Source organism: Sipha flava, unplaced genomic scaffold (genome assembly GCF_003268045.1).
Source record: "Sipha flava isolate LNK unplaced genomic scaffold, YSA_version1 43_pilon_pilon, whole genome shotgun sequence".
Lineage (NCBI taxonomy): Eukaryota > Metazoa > Arthropoda > Insecta > Hemiptera > Aphididae > Sipha > Sipha flava.
Window position 1 is genome coordinate 2,250,355 of NW_020273171.1, and position 26,123 is coordinate 2,276,477.

A 26,123-nucleotide genomic window follows, 5' to 3' on the forward strand; every position below is an offset into this window, starting at 1 on the left:
TTTCCATACAAATACACAATATGGAATACAAACTAATGACATAAGTATAAACATACTTATATACATAATACTTGTATTAAGTAAAATAAAACAATTAAATAATAATTAATATACGTAAAAATATGGTTTGAGCGTTAAAAATTATGAATCTTTAAAGATATTTTAAAGAACATTAAGAATCTAAAGATGGAAAGTAAGGAAATTAAAGAAACCTTATGGAAGAAAATGAATATTATTTACAGGTAATTGTTTGTTTGGTTTTTTATTTTTTGTAACTTTCTTGGTAACCATATGGTGGAGCTCCATGGCTGTATGGTTCTTCTTTCCAGTAGTTGAGGTCAATTGATGGAATTCTGTCGTAATCATTGCAATTTACCAAAGGATTCCTACAAATAATAAATAATTTAATTATAAATAAACAATATAATTACTTATTTTAATTATCAACTACTTACTTTTCAGAAATCTTCAAGAAACCTTGAGGTTGGATTGTGTGTAAATCATCACTGTTGTCACAGAAAATTCTTGACACACTAGCTTTACGAATTTCGCTTAGTTGTTCTGAGTTAATTAAAATAAAAACGTTATTAGAATGATATATTTCATTATCATCAATTTTTAAATGTATTACCTGGTGTGAAAGATCCAGCTTGTCCTCCCAACTCATAGAAGTATCTATCAGAAACTTTAGTTCTGTAAAATTGTTCAGTTAATAAGCATAAGAATGTAGGTCCAGCCAAAGTATTTGGTACATGAGCTTCCAAAGAACCTCCAACAGAAAGGTCGACATCGTCTGGGTGATTGTAAAGGAGAGCAAGTTTTTCAATGCGCTAAAGAAAAGAAAAGTTATTAATGAAATAAAAGTTATAATAGAAGAACTTACTTCAACATCGATGTAATCGGAGAAGTCTTCGAATTTGTGTGCTCTTGGCAGACCACAAAATTCTCTGTAGTCGTTGTATGATGCAAGACCATGATCACGGCCTCTTTGTACATCAATAGCTCTCAAGTCGCGACCGAATGGACGACCATTTCTGAATAAGAAGTCGGTAATCTATAAATAAAACAAACGTAATTATATAATATTTATACGTATCAAATAGGTATGTATTAAATTACTTCACTAGTGAAGAATGGGTCGACTTCTTCTTGGCTCTGTGTTGTCAGACCTCTTGACAAATGATCGAAGTTGTATCCTTTTTCAATGATGGTTGGTCGGTTGAAGTAATCTGACAATCGAACTGCAGTCAGTAAATTACGGTCTTCGCCGATCAAACTTTAAAATATAAATATTAATTAATTTCAGTCTCGATATACATACAATATAAGCCTACTGGAATTGTCCCTGGATGGATGAATGGAAGTATCTGAAAGCAGCGTGAGCGTGAGCATTTATGACACTTGGGTCGACGTTTTCTTTGTAATCGTTTGTATATCCTTTGCTCTTGTACAACAAACCGTATTTCAACATATTGTCGGTTCCCAATATAATAGGAAGCCACTCATGGTAATTAATGTGTTGGAATTCAGCAATCAATATTCTTCTGGCTTCTTGATATAAAGTTTCATCGTCCCAATGAGAATTTACGTGTGACAAAACTGTAGCAATACGGTTGTGCTCTCTGAGGAAAAGGATTTGCAAGACAGTCAACTGTGGGTTCTGGTTAGCTCTTCGGTCACCTGTAACAATAATATGGTATTAGTTATTTTGCGTTGTTATTTTTATATATTTACTATGTAGATATATAAATACAAATGACAAATACTAACCGAATTGGTAACATGGTTCTTCGTCTGTTTGTTGATCACATACGGCACTCTTGTTGGCTGCTGCTGGCGGCCATGGTCTTCCATCCCTGAATTCTACCCTCAATCTACCACCGATACCTTCACGGAGTGTGTCGGCTAACCTTTGGTTTGAACCATAAACGAAAGAAGCATCCATCCAGTGCGATACAACAACTAACTAAAGTATTAAAATAAAAATGAATAAATTTAAAATCGATGTGCCGTAAAATAGTATCACATGTACATTGATAAGACATACATAATTTGTTCGTTAGGTATATTGTTTATGTACACCTAATTAAAATTTAAATACACCTATATAGGTAAAAATTAATTGAAATAGATTTATAATTACTTGTTCGGCCGGTTTGTTTCCTGGGTTGCATCCAGTTTCTTGATCAGTAGTCGAACGCACAAAGTTCATGCACTCCCTGTTGAATTTAGAGAACACGGGATCGTCTTCGGGGATGGTGATTGGGAAACAGTGCACATCCGGGTTATTACTCAACAGACGGCCGTTATCATCGCAACATCTGATCGAATGACGTTCTGTCAACAAAATTGCATGGTACACTTTAAAGTGTTTTAACCGATCACGAAAACAATAATTATTATTAGTTAATCCGCCAAAAGGAGAATGTCTCATCGAGAATTTAAGAGTAATAACTGCACGTAAATTACATAGCATGGGTATTTCACGAATTCAATTTCATAACCATATTGATGTTAGTCTTTGACCAACACGGAAAACAGTTTAATTTGAATTTGATTTTGAATCATTAGTTATAAAATAATGGCTGACATGATTCACTTGCGTTCGAGCATGTTAAGTTTAATCTTTTGGCAAGAGTTAATTCTTAAACGCGTGTGTATAAAACCATGCACGTTAACCGGAATACAACAACGTGACAACGGCTTTGAAATACGAGTATATTGCTGTTTAAATTCTACAGTCACGAAATCATTATTACCAACAGCTCTTATTGTTGTTAAATCTTCTCGTGTACACGATGAGCAGATGATGGGTTATGAAAAAGAAGTTGAATAAAAAACATGTGTACATTCGAAGATTTATGTTTATAAAAAAGACTATAGATCTAATGTGCTGAGCGCTATTGTGATATTGATTTCAGTATTTTACTAATTTCATAAAATATATTAAGGTATGAAAATATTGTAATACGTAAATGTGTCATGCCACTTGCACATATAATCCTCACAGGATTTAATAAATGTTCTATTGCCTGAGGGCAGACATTCATTTCACTTTCAACTAGGAAGCCGAGTAGACTGGTTTGGATTGCAATACCAGCAAGTCTCAGGAGGTTTGGTCTAAAAATATATATTATAAATATATTAATTTCAACAAATTTATAGCGCGTACCTCAACTCGTAATGTGCGTAATATCATCTTCTTAAAACGCAGTTAGCCGTATCAATAGTGTAACATAGAAAAAAATAACTTTCTCCGCTAGAAGCTTTACATAAGTAAAAGAAAAAATGACCACCTACACTTATTCATTAGGTTCGCTTTAAGTATCAGGTAAACATGATTATACCATCCACATTAAATTAAAGAATCTTATATTACTGTATTTTACGTACTTGCTTGTGTGGTACCCATAGACATAGACATATCATGAGTAACAATTTGACCCCAGGTCATGGTAATCAGTGTCCATACTGGATCAGGGATGGGGACGTCTGGGAACATAACAATACTAATGAGACGAGAACCGGGCAGTGGTTCACCAGAAACAGATGTTGGTGGAGCGTGGATACCTGAAAAAAAAATGTATATAGTTATAAGAATCTACGTAAAAAAATTTGATTTTCAAAATAATTTAAATAATTTAGATATAAAGGATTTAAGTAATAATGTGTGTTGATTGTTCAGTTGCGTAATGATGATTCTCCAATGTCAAATTCAACATTACATTATACTTTATATTATATTCCACATTTTATGACATGGACATGAAATTAATGGTTTTATAATAAGAATAAAAAATTAATTTATAAGAAAATTGAATGCGAAACTATTGTAAACAGTAACAGTTATTTTTATACGAAACTAAAAATATTTAAAAATTAATTGTATTGATATATTATGTAATCCATTTCGAATAACTTCTAGATACTCGTAAATTAAATTACTGTAATCGTTATTATATTTTTAGTTAAACTCACCGTCGGCGTACTTGGGTGGTAAAAGTCTAGCATACTTGGAGTTCGGAATACCCCAGTTGGAGTACCTAAGATTGTTACATGATCCGTCGATGGTCCTGTATTTGCTGTTGGGGCAAGGGCCAACTGGTGGCTGGCATCCAGCACCTTGTGGAGCCGTGGGTATTTCACCAAAACTAAAAGTACGCAAAACAATTTGGTAATAGTCAAAATTATAAATGACTTGAATGCACTAGGCAAGAAGCCACCGCTCACTTGTTCGGTCCTGGACGTGGTCCAAAACCAGAAGCCGGCGCGAAACCGAAACCGGGTTGTGGTGCATGGTATGGAGATGCTACAACCGCGGGATTTCCGTAGGATTCTTGGGGTAGATAACCTTGAATCACACGCAAAACGTAATTATTTATGCAATTAGAGTTATCTTAAACAGTTTCTGTGACTTACCGGCGGTATAGTTGAACGGATCGGCAGCCGGATAGTACGATGGTTGATGGTATATAGCTGCGGCCGTACAGAAGAGACTTGCCGTCACGAAGACGATCATTTTGCTCGCCGTCATCTGTAAAACCGACACGAATAATAAATCAACTGTTATGTTAACGACTATCCTATTTAACACAATATTAACCATGGTATTTTTTAACATCAGCTTATGCATTGGTTTTTAAAAGGCACTTAGGTATGGAAGGCGGTTGGTGAAGAGAGAGGTTAGTGGTTTGTGTTAGGGTAGTTTTTATTTTTATTTCGAAATGAATTTCAAGATTTCAAAGTCAAACCTCTTAACTATACATACACGCATGTTGATATAACAGATATATTATGTTGATTTACGATTGCAATGATGATATAGCAATTATTGATTTTGCTAAATTTGTCCGACGTTCAAATTATATACTTTCACCCATTTTATCGAGATTTAAAACAAGTGAAGAAATTAATAGATTTTTATTTTATTTTACTTCGTCGTAGAACCTCACGATTTCGATCTGAAACGGCGCCTACGGTGGTGCTATAAAAATATTTCGTGCTAAAGAACAATAATACAATCACGTCTATAGTGCTCAGACATAGAATAAATATGTACCTAACTAAATATAATAATAATGTCGTGCGACTATTAATATTCATGTCAAGGGCGATTAACCCGCGATTTGGGTGTGTTTTTTTTTTTTTTTTTCGACTCTGTGTTCTACATTAATAATAGTAATAATAATAATTTTCGTCGTCGTTAAACGCGCCGCATTGCAGCCGGGGCCATATTTTATTACGACCGTTCGGTATCTGCGTCGCGGAATGTGCGACACATACACCTAATTATCGTCACACGACGACGCATTGTTATATCACGCGCGTCGCCGACAAGATCTACGATTTTAGATGATCACGATAATGTATGCCCATGATGTTTCCACATAACACGTGTGTGCAGGTGTTTGCGTTCGCATTGCACTTTACTAGTTATGCACTGACTATTGTGTACGACATGAGTATTGACGTGGATCGGTGTGCGCATATCGTGTGTTTAGATTACACCCCGCAGTCTCTTGCGATTGCGACTTTTGAGCTTAGATTTCCACACGAACAATACTATTGTACGGTAATGCTAAATATTCATTAGTTTTGCATTGCATAGAAATAGGAGGTGTTTAGGGTTTAACATTTTGCGAGCTTCGACGCATTTTGTGTACAGAATAAAAATAGGTGTACGAACTACGAAATTTTATAAAATCTTACCCTTCGTCGAAATCGCAAAAACAGTTAAGTAAACAAATATCGTATAACTGAACACGGAAAAAGTTACATCATTATAATATGATACATTAAAATCGATTTTCGGAAGGTTCAATTTTAACTTATTTAAAATTTAATTTGTAGTACAAACAATTGGAAATTTTAAGCCCAGGTGCTATACGGAGTGCGTCGAACGTTCGCGTTTTGATAAAGTTCCACGGAAATGGCTACAAAACGTAGTTAATCTATACCCATTTAGATTGTTGCGAATAGGTACGTCAAACGCGTATAAACTGTTTACCGACTCAAATTGTATTGCTCTGAAGAAAACCGCTACACCATTTATGTAGGTTGTATAATAATTACATCGAAACGTCAAGTTGTTACACAATCGTAATATGTGTATGTAAGAAAAATAATTCATCTTTTATCACATGATATAAACAGTTCATCCGTTTATTGTATTGTTATGTCGAATCCCGTTCGATTAATAATTTCAGACACACGCGTTGTATGATTCAATTTAAATACTCGCATTGAAGTCATTGTGTAGACTGCTCTCGATCATGCAATAGTCGTTCGTGTTACTTAATAATACTTTTTAACCAGGAAATATGAACACCTATACAATTTAATCATTAAAGTATTTTTTTATTCGAGAATTTTTAACGATAAAAAAATTTTAAAGCAAATATTAGTAAGTGAAAAAAGTTCTTGTGACAATATAAAAACTATATAATATATATAATTATTATCAATAAAATCATCTATGAAAATATTACACTTTAGTTTAATTATTAAAAATTAATAATAATTGGCTAGGTCAATTATTTTATTATTTTAAATCTACTTTATTTGTATTTAGACTTTTAGCTGTAAAGTTATTTACTGAAAATTAAGCAATTTAGAACGTTATTTCAAGTTTCATACTAGGTTCAATGATTCAATAATTGACTTCCGTAATTCATTATGTATCTCAAGTTCTGTTCTGGACCTATCAATGATATTATAAATTAACATTATATTACATATAAAATAACTGACATTCTGGATGTAAAATATAAAAAACCAGTTTCATTATATCATCCATATCATCAATCACGTGGGTTCGAATAAGCAGTAAATATCGTTTACGTATTATAGTATGTACCTGTATATATATTGCGCCATTGTATCTTCTACATCGTTCGAATTGTTTATATATTTACCAAAAATGATTTTAAATATACATTAACCATATTGTGTTATGTGGACCTTCTTAATACTAAAATTGTGAACGGATTAAAAATGTAAAGTCGCGTATGTACTCTGTCCTTGACTGTATTCCCTTGCAGCGAATCTAGGCCGAGGAATTAAAAGTAAACACAATGACTCGATTTTAAGAAATATTTTACGCTTCATCAAATGGTATTTATCTTGAATACGATTGTCATAAGAATATATAATTTATTAAATTTTAATATTATGTATTGAGCTATTATATTCATATTTGTTCGGGAAGAAAAGAGACAAGGGAATTTTTTCATTGGTGTACATTATTATTTAATAGATGTACGATTTAAAAATATACATATTATACAGTTGAAGACTCAATCGTACATTATTATCATACTGAATGTGTTCGACATTCTCGATTAAATATTTGACAACCGAAAATATTTATCGTCCAAAGCTACTACCTACCTTGTGGTCGGCGCCTCGTGTAAGTGATAATATTAGTTAGCAGCTGGTTCACCTCAACAAAAAAAAAAAAAAAAAAAACTACAGTAACCTAGTTATGTCACTACCTATATGTAACAAGTTTCGCCTTCATTCATTACAAAACGTCGCTTACATGTTTATTGTAATTGATAATTATTATGCGAGTATATCCTACATATATATATACATACATATTCGTGATAAACACATTTGTTTGTACTGTGTGAATATAACATAGCATATATAATATGGCATAACAACGAGTGAAAAATCAATAAATTATACCAAGACCAATAATCATTTTTTAACCATTTAGTGTTTTCGATGATAAAAAAAACCTCTGCCGGAGGTTGTGGGTTAGAAGTGACGCAGTGTCAAGGTTACGCACCGACGACGTTTCGTAATCACTAATCGATCAGGGCAAACACAAGCGTTTAGAGTCCGATGCCTATATGCGATTCGGACAATATGAATTAACCGAATATTAATGAAACAACGATCGCCGACCACGCAGAGCGTATGGTAATAGGTTTCAACATTGGTACACGCCACACAAACACATTATACCGAACTTCCGCAAATCCGTAAAAGTTTAAGAATCAAAATCAATATTGTAAATCAACAATAAGCTCGTGTAATGTAAAAAATAGTCACTCATAGTGGTATGGAAGTATACTAAGGCCGTCTAATGTTGAATATAAAAGTTAAACAGTTGAAACTTGATACGATTACAATAAATGCATTATTATGCTGTGATGTGATTGATCGTCAGTCGATCGGCTCATACAACGATTCGTACCTACACTACATTATAGTGTTCTCTTGGTCCAATGCCAAATAATATATACCGTTTACGTTAACCTTAATACGAACAGGACTACTATCTGTAATGATTACCATTTTAAAAACGATAATGTCTAAATACTAGTCTTATAGCGAGCACAGGCATTCTCATTCAATGTCCCTCGGGGGAACGAATTCACGTAAGTGTAAGCGAGATTTAAACCTTTTATTAGCCCATAACCGAACCGATCTTCTACGCGTGGCCAATTATAATTCCATAGGTCCCTATCGTATTTTCATGCACACGACGAACGACTTCCTTATTGCAGCTATGCGAGCGAGCGTACACATACACAATCGGTCACTTTGCACTGGGACGGCCAATAATTACTTTCATTACTCTTACGTTTTATTAGCCAATCGCAACTATATATAGGGCAATAAATGAAAGTGTTTACCTATGCTACACGACCAAAACCGGATTGGTGTTGATTTTCTGAAAAAGCTTGTCAAAAGTAAAGATTTCACGTGTAATGGTGAAACGAAATATAACATCAATAATAATGTTACTATACAGTCCTGACATATCTGCAAATCGTTTCGATTCCTATTTACACAACATTATAAATATTATAATTGTCGAAATGGATTATTGATTAATAATGATCGAAAGTTTCAAGTCGGCTGCGAAGCCGGTCGGCAGTGCGGTAATATTTTCTGGGTGCGCTACGTAATTGATTAGCATACATGTGTTGTTATTTGGGTTCAGAACTCCACGGTGTTCGAATGATCACACTTTCGGTGGGTAATGTTAATACTAATGAAGTGTAGACGATAGTAACGCGCACGAACGTAACGATCGCAGTCATCAGACATTTTAATCCGTCACAATATAATAAATTATTATACGGTTTAAAGTTAAATAGGTTTACCCGTATGATGGATAAGATCTTTGACCTCCTCACGTTCATGTTTCTCGCGCGCCAGAATCGATCGTGGAACTTGCGAAACGGATTTCTCTGGGTCTGATATGCAATAGATCGATGTTTCGACAAAAACCAATATCACGCGAGCCACGATCATATATAGTAGTTACACCGACTGATTTCTGTGTCGTTTTTGGACCGCAGTCGTGCAGACGATTCATATAGAACGATTTAACGTCGATCTTTTTACCAGCTACGAAAATCGACCCAGTTCTAACGTATAGGTAATCACAATAGCGCCTTAACGAGACAATCTTAACACATTCATTGTTATCGCGGTTTAGTCGAAAAAAAAAATAAAGGAGGCACTCTACTTGACCCGACCCAGCAAGATTAGGATCAATTGATACACATAAGTGAACACTCGTGAGTATATAATGTATGTATATTATGCATATTTTTCTATGTGTACGTACGCTTTTGGCGGCACGTGTGCAATATAATTTAGGGCTCGCAGCAGGTTTCCGTAGGTTACGTAATTAGAAAAAATAAAAAAATCATAAATTTATTTATACAATTATACATATACATAATATAATATACTTTCCTCAACCTACATGTTACTTTTGAAACAGCCCTAAAGCAAAATGTTGTTTTTTCTCCAACTAACATATAGCATTACGTAATCTTTTTTCCTTTTTCGTTTACGGGTATACATTAAACTGTACGCCCAAAATATTGAAAAAAAAAAAAAATCGTTTTTCTCCCCGTCCCATAATCGTAGCGGATTTATCCGCTAGAGACATTTAGCGATGACGTATTGCGTAACCCTAGGAATCTTCGTTGTCATCGTTGTTTCCAACCACTGAATTCGCCGAGCGTAAAGAGTATTTATCTACCACTGTTCTACCGGTTGCTCTTTGTACACAATATGCGCGTTTATAATGTTTGTAAAACCGTTCACGATTGTATATGGATGAATTGACACGTCTGTAACGCGCGGCACCGTTGGCCTTCAACTTGACACTATCGTCAGACGTCACCGATGAAGCCAATAAAAATAATAATATAATCGTCGTCACAGTGAAAATACGATGCGATTATCTCGTGTCGATTAATCGGAACTCCGGTCGCATACGCACCGGCGTCGCGTTTTCTTCGTTTGACATTCCGAGATTACGCAGTATCTACTACACGTTTTACCGGTGGTTTCACACGCGTGGGAAGGGCAAGTACGACGCACCGTTACGGTAATATTACGGTAATACCGAAAAGGGAAATCTGATATGACACGGAAGATTCACTTTTGGCTCCTTGAAAATCCATTTTTCAACGCCCTACTGGGTACAGTTATCCTTCGGGGTAAGACGAACAGATTTACACGGGTATACATTTTCATAACTACACATAGGTATACACATGCGTAATGCTCGTATTACCTGTTTCACCAATACAATCGTACAGGTACACTTTCGCAGACGTGAGATTTTATCCCGGATCGTACATATCGCCCAGTATACCTATTTGATCAGCGTAATTATAATTATTAAACGACGTATACGCATTACTTGCGATTGAACCCGCGCCGCTGCAGTGTGTTACTATTTCATCCCGAATATAACATTCTACAGAGCGCGTGTACATAAGTATAATAATCAGTGTCGAATCAAACATTTGTGGGCTCTTGGGCAATTAAAATGTTAGGTCCTGCAATATTATTTTTTACATGCATCTTTAACATTACTATCCTATAATTAAAATAAACAGCTTCAATAATAACCAACTATTATTAATGAATAAAACCATGTTTATTAATTATTTTATTTGCAAGAAAAATTAATTAATTATTATGTTATTTCTACTTTTTTCAAAATAATTGTATTATTATTACTGCACATAATACTAACAACATAATATATATTATATTTCACAATGACTTTTGTCCCGTGAATTCGTTAATAAAATACAGGTATTATTAAATAAAAAAAGTATAGTTTTCCGTTTTCGCAGGGCACCTCATGAGTGAGGCCCTAAGGCGAGCGGCTACTCCGGCTAATGGGTAATCCGGCACTGATAATAATCGTATAGTGCAACTTTTACCCATTAAACATGCAAACTCGCAACAGTATCTACACACACACAAGCCATATTAGCCATATTATGTATAACTCGTAAGGCAATTACCTATTTAAGTTTTTATAATTCTGACAAAACGCGTAGAATAAGATCATAGTACCGCTGTATACAAATATTGTTTTCCGAGACTTCAAATCACTCGCGGAAACCTATTACAATAATAATACTAACCACAAAAATAAGAAATACATGCATATATATATATATAAGCACGCACATCGAGTTCATATGAGTTATCGTTTCATAATATTATTATCTTTATCACGCGATCGCATTGCTCAATATATATTTCGTATAATAGCTCATAAAATGATTGAAGTCTGGTTATAAGTAGAACACGCGGTTTTACTGACCAATGCGACGGTTGAAACTACACGAGTTATATTTTATTTAATGATTACAATTTTATTTATTTTTTATTTTTTACAATACACGCGGCATATATATTTAAATACTTGTTCGTTCATTAATAACCCTCAAAAGTATGTAATAAATGTTTGACCGGCTTAAGTCGTCAAGCCTAAGGCTTTAAACGTTTATAGGCTCATCCTACATAATATCACGTGCGTTATAAAATATTAAAAATAGTGTAACCCGAACTAGTGAATTAATTGCTTAAATACAGTTATTATAATACCTGCAATCGTTTCAAAAACTTACAATTCATTCCGATTCTATAATGTGTGGCTATCGCGCCTATAAACCCTAGTAAATTATAAATTTCCTAATGAGATGGTGTATTTCTCCAACCATTGATATAATGTATAAATATTTAAAGTAATAGAGCGTTTACGTTTTTTCGAACCATTATGTATGGTAATAAAAAAAAAAAGTCATAAATATAAACTCATAAGTACGTTGATCATTTACTAATAAAAAACGAAAGTACTCGGTAATCGTCAAGAAAATTACTATAAAAACGTACACTTTTTTGTAAGTATCTACGTAATTTTTATTCTGATCCACCTGTATAGTGTAAATTATTTACGCATAACTAATAGACATTTGAAATGATATAATCTTATATCGTGCAATGTGTAGTTTTAATGATGTATGCGTTTGATTGATTTCATACTGTTGCATAATTGAAATTTACACCAACAAATTATCTATAGAATAATTAAAAATAATAGTTGGTTTTTTCGAATCGCATTATCATTCATAATATAGACATCGATAGACTAATCAAATTGATTGGGTTACATTTTTACTAAATGATTATTTTTATAGACAACTGATTGCAGACAAAAATAAAAATAATGTTCGGATTTTTTTTCGTCGTTTTAGTATAGTTTTAGTATTTACCATAGATATTTAAATAACTGTTTCATTATAATAACGAACTATATATGAACAACCACGCCTGGATTCCATGCAGTATTCAAAAATGTACTTGGTAGTTGTATTTAATTGAACACTATTTCACTGTAAGAATTAATATTTAACTCCTAAACCATTTAATGATTTATTCAGAGCTATTAATAATTATTGACAAACCTACCTCGAGACAAGGTTATACAAATAAATTGTATCGAGGTCAAAAAAAATAAGAAAATAATAATAATATTATGTTTAACAACTACTGTCGTAATTAAATTCAAAACAAAATGGTTTAATGTAAACAGTATCAATTAAATGAACTCCTGGAGATATCATCTAATTCACCTTGTCTATGACCCATAACCGAACTTGTTTATTTTCCCATACAGTAGTACTTAAGAATTTTTTCCGCGTGAATACACATTAGAACATTACGCATGATTACATGTATCTATTATTATAATGTATCTCTTTAAATACGAATAAGAGTTTCAGGTACATTGAGAAGGAATTATAAAACATAATAAAAAATTTTATTATAATATTTGTGATCCGATTATTATCACATTGTAAACGATGGTATTGAAAATATGCTGTAGGGATATTGCTCTATGCTACTAGTGAATATAAAAATTGTACACGGTAATAATAGGGTGTCCAACGTGTATTACAATTACTAACTAATAATAATAAATTAATAATACTTTGTTGCATATTCACGGTGTGTAGAACATAAATACTAATAGGTTTGCATATTTAACTATTTGGACAATACTAAGTACTAAATTATTATGAATACTGTTCATTGGAAACACGTTCTATTATTATACATAAAAAATCAAAAATTTGGCGAAAACCTAATGTGATGCTCAAATCTATACGTATAACAATACCATGAAAAATTATCTACATCATAACACGATAAGGTCACTAATATTCATTGTTTATTACTAGGGTGATATCAGTAATTATACAACAACGAAAATATGATATAAGCATGTCATAAATGTCCTTACAATTTATGTCCTTAAAACTTAAATGTTTCGTTTCGATTAAGCCTGTATATATATATATACATATGTGTGTGTGTGTGTGTGTGCAGTGTTAAAGTGTATAAGTATGTAATTTATTATTGGTTTAGGATAGTTTTACAGCGAAATTATTGAAAATAAAAAATAGAGCACGCCTAAGGTCATTAATGTAAATAAGTATACACCTAAATAGATATGAAACATACTATGATTATTATTATTCAATGCGATTTATTACAATTTAAACAAAAATGAAAACCAACACTTTGTTGTAGATCGTGTTGGAATAATGTTTGTTTTTGATTGAATGCTATAGTTTGTATGTTTTAGATACAAGTAATACAATGAGCTATGATTATATATGCATGTATAACATAATACGCGTAACAAGAAAAACTATACTTAAATTTTAACAATATTTTAATAATATTACACAGTACGTATAGATGTGTCGATTTATATGTGCAATATAATATTAAAACTACAAGTATAACATTTATACATCAGAAGTGTATCTGTATAATATGTGAGAGCATGTGTGTGTACGTGCGTGTGTGTGTGTGTGTGTATGTATGGATAAAAATAAATCCCAAGGTATAAGTTTTCACAATCGTTTTTACTATCACCTGAATATTATACAATCGGATCACTTTACTAAAACAATTCCATAATAAAACAAACAAGAGCACGTTGATCAAACAACTTTTTGCCGGGACAGGTTTTTACATTCATTTAACAATTAAAGTCCGGTTTTTTGTATTTATTTTATTTAAGTTTATGTATACTGTATTTGTTATTTACAAAACGAGCAATTACGGTCCATGAATAATATACACATCGATTTCATTATTTCGCTGTATTACGGTTAAGCATTCTGGATCACCATGAAAGTGATACACTTAGCCCCAATTGCTCGGAATCAATGAAATCAACCGTTCGTTCATGTGTAAATTTATACATCCTTCTTCACATGAAGTGCTGTTTCCGATGGCCAAAGGGAGCCCACATAAAACATTTTTGCGCAGCCCACTGACGTATTAAATGTAAATATATTTATAGTATGGCATGTAGGTGCAGTTACAATATCCGTTGACAATACCGTTACGTATTGTAACGTTGCAAATTAGACAAGTGAAATAATAATAATAATAATAATAATAACAATAATAATACGGCGTGTACGGAGATGATTGATTGTGTTACATATTGCGATGACGCGTCGCGTACTCGACATCGCAGCGACCGTCGTGACAAAAATCAACACAGCGTTTAAGTCTCCGACAGCTAGGATAATGACACGGGTAATACCAGGACGGCATGGCGGCCGCGTATCTGGTGGTTGCCTATATAGCGAAATCCTAACACAGATATGCGGCAAAATAATGCGTATTCGGTTAGAGACTGCGAAACAATGTATAATACGCGACTTTTATATAATCGTACAACAAAAACGAAAAAAAAGCTTTCGCTGTTAATAAACGAGGACCCAGACTTTTTCCTACAACACACAACACTACAGATACCCAGTCATGTAATACATACATTTCGTATACGTCTAGACAAAATACTTTGCAGTTACCGTACATCTGGTTTACGAGCGTTAAATTTACGTCTTGAGTGTTTATAACTATTTCGAATATTCGACTGGTAAATGTTCTCGCCTAAACGTTTTTTCGGTCTACCATATCGCGCTTTCGTTTTTTTTTTGGTTTCTCACGTGGATCACCGTATACCTTGTACGCACCGAAATACTATCATAACTATACGTCACACCTATACGTAGAGTGGCGTGTCGAATATAGGTCTAAATGAAGCCCAGGCATCAAGTTAAAAAGAGGTGGGTGGTTATTGGATAATAATATGTAAATCACATAATTATCGTATATATTTAGGTAGACAAGTATTGATATATGAGTTCTGAATGAGATGAATTTAAGTATGGGTGGGTGGGTGGTAAACTAGACTTTGCAATTGGCATCGAAAAATTTTTATTTCAGCACGCCACTGTGTACGTATATTCACACGCGCATGCTCATTATACGCAGTCTTGGTGCTGCAGTTTACACTCCGTTGTGCCATTGCAAGATTGTTGGAGGCGAAATACGTATAAACGTAGTATAATATGGTCGTTTAAATGCAGAAATTCGCACGCAATAGTCGGAAGTGCGCATTGTGAAATACTTGGCGCGGGATAATTAATAAATAGTTATGATAACATCGTGTGCAGAGCGTGCATTATATTGTTGTATCGTTGAAGAATTCGACCGTGAAATAATGAACTGTCCGTATCATATGAACAAATATTATATCTTTATGCACACACAAATTCACGCGTGGCTGCGGTAATGAACGATGACTTGTATATATATATACAGTATAAGTAGTTGTCAGCCGGCGGGTAAATATCCTGTGGCGACGAATGTCGTCTGGTGAACGTAACGACCCCGGTGTATAAAGGCTCTTCACTGGGCACGGTCGCTTTTATTGCCGGGATCGAAGTCATTTTCACAATATGTTATAAAATCGTGTCCACGTTCTGGAAAAAAATTCGCATAAGTTTCATCATCACGTGCGTACGCCGTGGACCGATTCAGTTCATTAGATTGCCATGCGATGTACTTACATTATGTATATAAACGCACACACACAGACATAACACCCGCAATGTGTGTGTATTATTTTGTAACGTAAGTAGAACGCAAATGTGCGCGTTTATATGTGTACAATAATATGTAGATTAACGTTCGGTGCACACATTAGCATGTTCCTTGAGCTGACTCGTCGTCCGACTCCCGCCGAGTGCGTCCGACCATTCGGCGTATGTGTTTGAATTCAACTAGATTTCTATCGAGGTTTAAGAAATGAAAACATTATAATGATAAAGCTATGTATATACGTGTAGAGCGCAAGCCGAACGTGACAACGAGAAAATCCTCTACTGATGTTAAACGTGTTGCGTAACTCGGTAAACATAGTTTTGTCGAGTTGATCGCAACGATATTATATTATTATTTTGTTTATTTTTATTTTCCGTCGGTGCAATGAAGTATAATGTTATACGGTGTTTTGTCTCTCCGGCCCAAGGACGAGTGGCGCGAAAACCGCACGGAATCGAGACGTTTGCTTGTCTCCTTATTTTCAACACCACCGCGAACGGCTGCACCAGAAATAGTTGTGTGCATACGTATTACGCGTATATATATATATATATATATATATATATATATATATAGGTATAGGTAGACTTATGCTCTGCGCTAGGATCCGAAACCAGTTGATTTTTTTAATGAGTCCTTCGTGATTTCGTGTACACCGCCAATTTATAGGAACATGATCGGAGTAATTGACAAACTTTAACGAACGTTGTATAACGGCAGCATAGACTATTGGTATTTAGACGTTCATAGTTATATACACAGTCGAATTATAAGATTTCTCGTGTTTAAAAAGATACAACGCCATCACCTCATTCGTATCATGGAAGTTTTTAGCTTATACGTATAATATACTATATTATATGCTCTTCGCGATCGATCACGCGTGTATAGCTGCAGCGGTGGTCAAATATCTTTTCGTCACTTTAGATTGCATAACGTTTAATTAACTTTTAAATGATTAATTTTTGTTTAAAATAAATTTATACGTAACGATATATATATAAATGTATAATGATCGTGAATATTCCTCGAGTGAAACCGTGTAACGAACAGTACATTTTTATTTTTTTTAACGAGCTCCTAATATTTTCTCCTCCTCAATCCGGTACGGCATCCGATTAATTGTATAACTATCGTACGCTATAGTGTATAGACGTACGAAATGATCGAATATAAAATCGTGTCCGTGCGCACACAATACAACGTATGTTCTCATACGTTTGATGTAAATAAATCTCATATATTTTCCGAGAGACGCCGGTGTTACATATGAAAGCTGTATAATCTATATACTTATTACTTCATGCATTATATATATAAATAAATGTAATTTCCGAGTATATCTCATTAGACAAACGATATTACTTTCCGGACGCTAAGAGAGCGTGTAAATCTCGAGCACGTGAACGTTAGATAATGATATTTTTGGACGCGTGATCGAAATCGTTGTTATGTATGTACGTACGGTATGCGTATTATAAGAGTATAATAAATTGTACATGGTTTTTACGTTCGATCTCGATTATTATTGTTCCGCCGGGGCGGAAATCGCTGAGAAATACGTTCGTGGTCGGTACCGTTTGGTAATGACTTCTTTTTTATTTTATTTTTTTCATTCGAAAGGCGCTCGTTGAATTTAATAATCGAGCATATGTAACATAATATACAACCAAAACGTACATTATACACGTTATAAATGTCATATAGGTGTAGGTCAGAATTCGTTTCGAAACATACCGCGACTACCGCACGGTAACCACCGCCGTAGGAACCGTTTTGTCCGCGTACTTCGCCCGTGTGATGTGTCAGCGTGTAATATAATAATATTTTGTGTATAGGATATATTCATCTCCTCGGTTGTGCATTGTACCAGTCGCGAAGAATGGGGTCACATCGTGTATACGTTTATTTGTGATGAATGCTAAGGATTTACACGGTCTATCCAATAGCCGCGCGCGCGCGCGTGTGTGTATTTGTTTCGTGTACACGCTTGTATGAACTTACATAATTTACGTGTGCGTGTGTGTGTGTGCGCGCGCGCGAGTTCGCCGCAGTACTTTACGAACCTATACAACAGCAGAGCAGACCGCGTCGCCGCACACAATACGTTTAATATGCAAACCTCATAATTTGATAATCGTATGCAAATCGTATGCGTCCGCCTTAACGACGGTGTTTAGGGGTGTTATTGTAATTGTCGAGCTTTTCTCTCGGTTGGCAGCCGTAGCCGTAACGTCTTAATAAACGATAATAAATGCGAACCGTCAATGTTCATTCCTGCAAGTGCATTATTACCAGTGTTGGGGCTATCTAGATAAAATTATCCAAAAGATAATCTAGATAACATTCAAATTATCTTTCATCTTTTATCTAGATAAATCCTGAGTATCTTTATCTTATATTTATGTTTTTGTGTTTTTTCTGTCGATCGACAATAGATATTAAATCAAGCAAAGTGGTTCTTTTTTTTATTATTAAAATAAGATTTTATTATTTTATTTAGCCGTTTTTCATAATTTGTCATACAATAATAGTTGAAATATGTGAACTGTGACATTTATATTTATTTTAAAATTTAAATTATTACATTAAAAAATATTTAATACAAATTCTAGTACAACCAAATGTTATATACTTATATACTAGTATATTATCTTCGTACAACTTAACTTTTATAACCAAATTAAATTTAGTTAAAAAATTATGAATAATGTAAGGCCACTTAGTAATCACTACTTGCACAGATATTAAAATATAGGTAGGTATAATAAATAATAATTTAAAGTAATCTACAAAGTAATCTACATCTGTTAATCATTTATTAAACTATTTACTTTTAAGAATAATAAGAATATTCCATCAAACATTAAGGCATTAAATAGAAGAGTTATTTTAAAAATATAGCCAAGAGTCAAACCTTAAATGTTATTTTAAATAATTATCTTTTATCTTTTTATTTCATCTAGACAACCGAAAGATTATCTTTTATCTTTACCTCAGATAAACCTTTAGTCATTATCTTTAATCTAGATAAAAATATTGGTTATCTTTCCCAACACTGATTATTACGGTGTACGGTACACGTCGATACACTGCGGACGAGTGCCGCGGCCGTGTCGACGGAATGATTGCACCGGATTTGGTCATACAGACGACCGTCGAAAACAAAAACAAAAATTATTGTCGGACTGATTAACAACCGACTGCGGTGTACACACACGCACACACGTATGGGTTACCTGCGGCCCGCGCTCGTATGTAGGTAACCGCCGCGTATACCGCGTTCACGGGCGTCATTACGATAATATTATACCGTCGAGCGTTTTACTTTTTCTTTTTCGCATTCTCCGCCGACCGCGTTCCTGCATTTCTAACCTAACCATCAGGCGCGCGTGCACACGTCCGATCGATCCGCGTCGGATTTTTCGCTGTTGATATTTATCTCTCGACTGTGATGAGGGGGGGGGGGCTGGGTAACGCAGCGCGCAGGCATGCGTTGCGTACACGCGGGCACGTCGTTCTCGAAAACCGTCTCGTCGCGCAGCGAACGACTGCGCTCAACCGATCCTGACAAGGTGTTCCGTACGCCGTTAACACGCGGTTCGGAAGTTCTGCCCGTCGTGCGGGAATTTTTCATCGGAAAACGTCGCGGTCGTCACGCGTTTTTCCGTCTTTTCAATAGTTTTTCCACATTCGATCACTGCGGCGCGTGCGGTTGTACCGCGTGGACGCGCGCGTAACGCGTCCAGTCGTGCAAATGTCTCGCGCGTTCTTTACTCGCGGTCCGCAACGCGTACCGGTGACATGCCACTGCGATGTCGGCAAACCGCGCGGTATGCGTGTGTTATTAGGTATTATTCCCTCGCAGTGGTGTTCCTCGGGACGTGGTATCCGTTTCCGGAATTGTGTCCGATAATAATACGTTACGTTCTGCCTTCGAATCCGAACGCGTGCGGTCACTAAACCGTTCTACGCGCTTGTGCGCGTTGACACGCATTGCGAAAAACGGTGATTTCCCTATACGCATATAAACTTTACTGCGAGGCAAACATCAGAGGGGATAATGATAAAATAATTTCTATTTTTTTCTCTCGCCCTGCAAATCATTGTCACGCGCTTAACCTTAGACTATCACATAATAGTCGTAAAAAAAAAAAAAAAATTAATTAACTAATAAATCGAGGTATTGGAAAAATTCGTTTTTAATAGATAATTGTGTTCAATACAAGTATAACACAACGATCAGTGAGACGGTGTCATGTTCTTGTATATGAATGCAGGTACCGTGTGACTGAACGTTGGACGTGTGCTTAGGTTGTGGAAAGCGATTTTTCTCGCCTTTCCTCGTCCGTTATTAATCTATACTTGATAATTAACCGTGTAACATTCAATATTGTTGCCGTTGAAACATGTGTGCATGTACGTGTATGCGAATTTTTGAAAATACAACTATTTATTTTAAATTGAAAACTTCGTTTAGATAAATTCAGGAAGAAAGAGAGAGAGAAAGATCGAAAAAACACCGCTTGCATACGCATTATAATAATCACTATTTAAACGGATGAGATTACCTACACAGCACTCTCCGCATAATTCGTGTGGTGTACGATGATATACTCGCAACAGATCCAAAACAATTACAATAATAGCAAAACGTGACGGGCATGATGTATACATAACGCCGTGCTCCAATGTGTTTCGAGGAGTTCGTTCGGACTTCACTATAATAACAATATTATATATGCCGACGAATACGACTGTTTATTATACTTATAATGAAGTACGCCGTGTATCAAGTGTGCGTTAAGAATGTAGTAATAATTAATTATATAAAAAGAAAAATTCGTGACATTTTGGTCTTTTCTCGACAAGTATATACACTAGTCTAGTCGTTATATATATATAGTCCTTTCACTCAACCGACGGCTTTGTGCTCCTTCGTTATTATCTCGACGGCGACACAGACAACATCGTTCGATCCCACTCCGTGTTCACGCTTTTTTTTCGGATGACCGTCGTATATTTTTAAGTCATTCGTTAAGAAAATATTAATATAATAAATAATATTTTTCTCCCGTGTATAATACTTTATGAATTTTTCCGTAAAATCGGTTATCCACGTGTCAAATAATTTGTTATGTGTACCCGGCCGCGCGGTTCGATAACGATGACAGTCCTCTGGTAAATTCCATCAGTTAATATACCGTAGTATAATGCCGTCATATATGTATTTTAGACTGGTAGACTATATTCTGTCAAGTCAATGTGGTTAATAATTTGATTGAAAAGTGTCACCTACAAGTGATTTCTTGGGATTTCCATTTTCTTGGCACACTACAGTACTATGGTGGATATATAATTTGAGAAACAGTATATTTTATTATTAAATAGGTCACAGCACAGTCACATATAGATACTATTAATTATTATTATGATCATTGTATAAATTCTATAAACGCACAAATGCCCGTAGCTTTTTTTTTGTACTCTATTATTTCATGTACTGTTTATTAAATTGCAGTAAAATTACGTGAATAAATGTGACACAGCAATTACAAAAAGAATACAAATAATTGTGTCTAACGGAAATCTGTGTTTAATCATAAAAGCTGTGTAACAAACATCCCAATCATCGGTATAACAATGATATTGTGCAGTATTCTAACATCAAATATAACACTTATAACGGATTTAATAATAATTCGAAATTTCTCTTTTGTGAAGAATTAAAATGATTAAATGTGTGATTCATTGAACGAGTTTTGTCATCATTTTCTACACTTTGTTAGAACAATAAGAAGCTATTACTTGCTTTAAGTTATAAACTGTGTAAAAGTCTATGGCACGTAGTAATAATACAAATAATCTAATAAATATCAAGTGAAACTCTTTTTGTAAAAAAGGAAAATGCCTTGAGTTTTAATAATATATCTACAATATACATGTAGATGAATAACGTTTAGTGATTATGTTTGAAATTCTATAAGATCTTAATGCCTTCTTTTTTTTCATTATACGTAGAAAATTAACTGAATCATTTTTATTTGAAAAAAATGCTCTCTTTATTATGAACTCTTTCTAATGTAAATGAAAAACTTCAATATGATGATTAATTATTAATACATGTTTCAAACACTTTTGGAGGCATTTATAGAATACTACATTATGATGTAACCGCCATTGAATTATTATATGTCCTAAGCCCTTAACTAGAACAATAGCTAATGATGACCTGTAATTATTCGGTTCAGTGTCTTTCCCAACGCCGCTGTCAATTTAGATGCATGACTATGAAATGATTCTAAAACATTTGTCAATGTCGTCCTGAAATCATATACGAGGGAGCAGTAAATAATCTTAGAAAATTGGTGATTATCTATCTATTTATGACTAATGGAATAATTTAAAAATTGTAAATTAATTTAATAACACGTTTCAAAATATTATGAAATTTCTAATTAAAAAATTAATCAATGTGTTACTTAATTTTGTTTGGCAAGGTTTTATTAAAGATCAATTGACCCATTGTTTTGATCATGGGAACGAAAAGAGCGTAATCGAGAAAATAATAAAAATTTTATTTGACATAAGATTTTCAAAAGATAAATATAATCTTATTAATATTTATGCAATTTTATAAGAATACTATTAGTGTTGAACTTGCTTGGAAACTGATTTTATTGTCTTGTCTTGTAATTTAATAAAAAATGATATCTACTATTTCTTCGCATAAGTATATAAGTAGTATATAAGTGTGTATACACACAAGACTTAATCATATATATACACCCACGACATCTTTGAACTAGCATAAAATAAATTGTATAATTATTATAATTTTTAGTTGATACTTTAAACTAGATAAAAAAAAACCAAATACTAAAACAATAGAAGCATATAAAAGTGATCAACGATATTTTGGCATTTTGTGACTACATCGTATTATATCATGTAGGATTTTTATAACTACGTCCGAGCGAAAGGTTAATTTTGCAATTTCACAGGCCACGGCACCCGAGGCTAATGGCCACACAGATGCTTAGATAAATAAACATAACAATATTCGATTAGCTGTGATTTCGTCAACAATAACCGGAGCGAATCGCCGTCGGCCAAACTAAATTATAATAACCCGCTAAAGTAACGTCCTCGGACAAAAAAGAATATAAATAAATACTAAAAGTTTTTTTGGATTTTCAGCAACACCGCCATCGAAATAAGTATCTGTACGTAAATAGGGTGTGCTGAGTGGTTGCGGTGTGACAAAATCCAATGAGTTCACGCATGTTGCACACCGCGGTCGTAAGGATTATCAAAAAAGGTCATACATCTTTGAAGCTTCTGACCTGATTGGATGACATTGGAAATAGCTCGACCCCACAACATGAACTAGACTAATTCAAGGATTATTTTGCGTTGAAATTTCTTACATTTTTGAGTGATGTATCAAGAAAAGAAAAATTAGCATGTGCACAATATAGTTTTGTAAATAAATAAACGCTGTACGCTAGTTACAAAATGGTAAAAAAGTATTAAATTTAGAGAAGCGTATTGATACAATATTAAAAACATACCCGTCTCACCTCACCGTACCTTTAACTATTCGTTTAACTCACGTAATAGAAATATTTTTGATTTTTGTTTTCTAGAAACGCGAATATATTAATTAAAGTATTAAATATGTTTACGAGTGATTCTACGTGATATTAAAATATTGAAGTAAATAGTGAAAGTTCAATTTTTAACCAGTGACTTCATCCATCTGTATATTTATTCGTGTACACATATATTCATTACAAAAAATGTGAAATATGACTGCTGGGCATAATGCGTTATCCATATATTTTAATAGTTAAAACGATAGCTCTTTCCTGTTATATCAACAATTCGAGTTTTTATTTTTAGTTTAGAAAACGTAAATTTGCATTTTTTAATAGTATAAATGATTATTTCTTTAAATTTTTATTACTTTTAAAATAGAGTTCGGATACCTATGATATGTTTTACGAATATTTTTACTTACATATTTTTATATCAAAAACGTAAATGTGATTGGATTTCTTTTTCTTTTGATAAACAGAAAATGTGTTTTTTTTTTTTTTAAGAAAAATAAAGTTGGATTTTTATTCCAAAAATATTCACATTTTGTGTGGAATTAAATGATCTCGTAAAATTAATTCATGTATGCATGTGCTATATTATTTTATAGACCGTTGTTTAAAAATACTTTCACAGTTATAACATAAAATTTAAAATTTCATGTTTTTTAACATCTAAATGATTTTTACGTAAATAATACAACATTTTACTGTAGTAAAAAATGATTAATGAATGTTAAAAATTATAATAAATCGTGAGAAAGTTTACATTTATAGTGTGTTCTTAGTATTGTATGGTTTTTATTTTCATTTAATTTATAGTATCATAGTATTTTAGCATCATACACTTACATATTAAAAATATAACCCTGTTACTTTTATTACTTATTATAATATTATATACATTTTTAAGTGCACGAGTTAAATTAATTAAAACCGAAATTAATGAAAATCTATTAAGTTAAAGAACTTTAGTTCTTTAAAAAATAGTAATTATTTAATTATTTCTCGACTACAATAGGAACTACATTTATAGTTTTGTTTTCTTACATATATTTCAAACCAGTTACGCCGAAAATAGATAAGCTGTGAAAGAAAAGATAATAGTTACATTACGAGTGTAATAGTATATGATATTGACATTCAATCAAAGTTACGCGAGCAATGGTAAAGCTGAGTTTCGATTTCTTATTATTTTATTTTTTCTAATTATATTTTACCGTTATAAAATAATTATATTTTTAAAATGCAAGTCGTTACATTTATGATCAAGTACAAATTTTTATTTTTATTATAATAATAAGCCATGGACTGATTTCGAATTTACCATATGACAGTATGAAATATACTTTTTTATAACAGAAGTTTCAAAATTATTCCTTCAATATTTGTTTGCTTAAAAATAATTTTTAACTGATATAAAATATTATATTATATAAATTTCATACCGACAACTAATATCTATTCTAAGGCTTTGATTATTCCATCCGATTTGTATTCATACTATCCACTGAATATTAATTAAATCTAATACTTTTTAAACAAATCGTTAACTATTTATTAACTATTTTACGTTTTCAAAACGTAATTTTTTATAGACCCGTCAATCTTATTTCTCACTACGTAATGAAACTACAATCAACTCAAAACGATTATTAACACAAAAGTTCTATACTAATAAATATTGCACTCAGTAAAAATGTTTCAAAATGTAATAACCATTAGAATAAGACAAATAAGTCTTCTAAAAATATGCTATTTACATTATTTAACCACGACTATTTTGTTTAAAAATATAAATTAATATTTGATTATACATGAAAACATTAATTGTAAATGAAAAAAAAGAAAGGAAAATAAGTATGAAACACCAGTTGTACGTTAACATGAAACGACATACAAAAAACAAAAAAATGATTTATTTATTTGTTAATAAAGTTAATAAATATGATAAAATTTACTGTCAATGAGATCTGAAGTTTTACCAAATACTTAATCACAATTTTCCGTTTTTCAAAAGAAAAACGTAACACAACATATTTTCCGGATAAATGTTTTAATTTTAATTCATAATAAGAAAATAATAATGTTATTATTAACTCTGTATTTACAAGTTCAATGATTTGCCTACCTTAATTCGATGAGGCGCTGGCAGTCGTTGAAGTAGAAAAAAAATCGGAACACTACTCACGCGTCTTGCTTACCAACGTTCGGCGCGCGCGTCGTAACCTAACCACTACACCAGTCAGAAATGAATGAACCTCT

The 26,123-nt window shown here is 33.2% G+C and overlaps 1 protein-coding gene across 2 annotated transcripts; it reads right to left on the reverse strand.

The window, feature by feature from the left end:
• Positions 1-246: 246 nt before the first annotated feature.
• Positions 247-26,123, reverse strand: LOC112689439 (peroxidase). Of its 2 annotated transcripts, XM_025563158.1 has the most exons (14): positions 25,990-26,123; positions 7,390-7,441; positions 4,420-4,534; positions 4,231-4,351; positions 3,979-4,151; positions 3,394-3,570; positions 2,144-2,337; positions 1,771-1,966; positions 1,335-1,680; positions 1,120-1,276; positions 884-1,054; positions 632-830; positions 456-561; positions 247-386 (listed from the first exon to the last, which is right to left on the reverse strand). In XM_025563158.1, exons 3-14 carry the CDS (start codon positions 4,532-4,534, stop codon positions 263-265), a joined length of 2,079 nt encoding a protein of 692 aa, XP_025418943.1. In that variant the 5' UTR covers positions 7,390-7,441; positions 25,990-26,123; the 3' UTR covers positions 247-262. The 2 variants fall into 2 exon arrangements, with proteins under 2 accessions (XP_025418943.1, XP_025418942.1); XM_025563157.1 differs by lacking the exon at positions 7,390-7,441.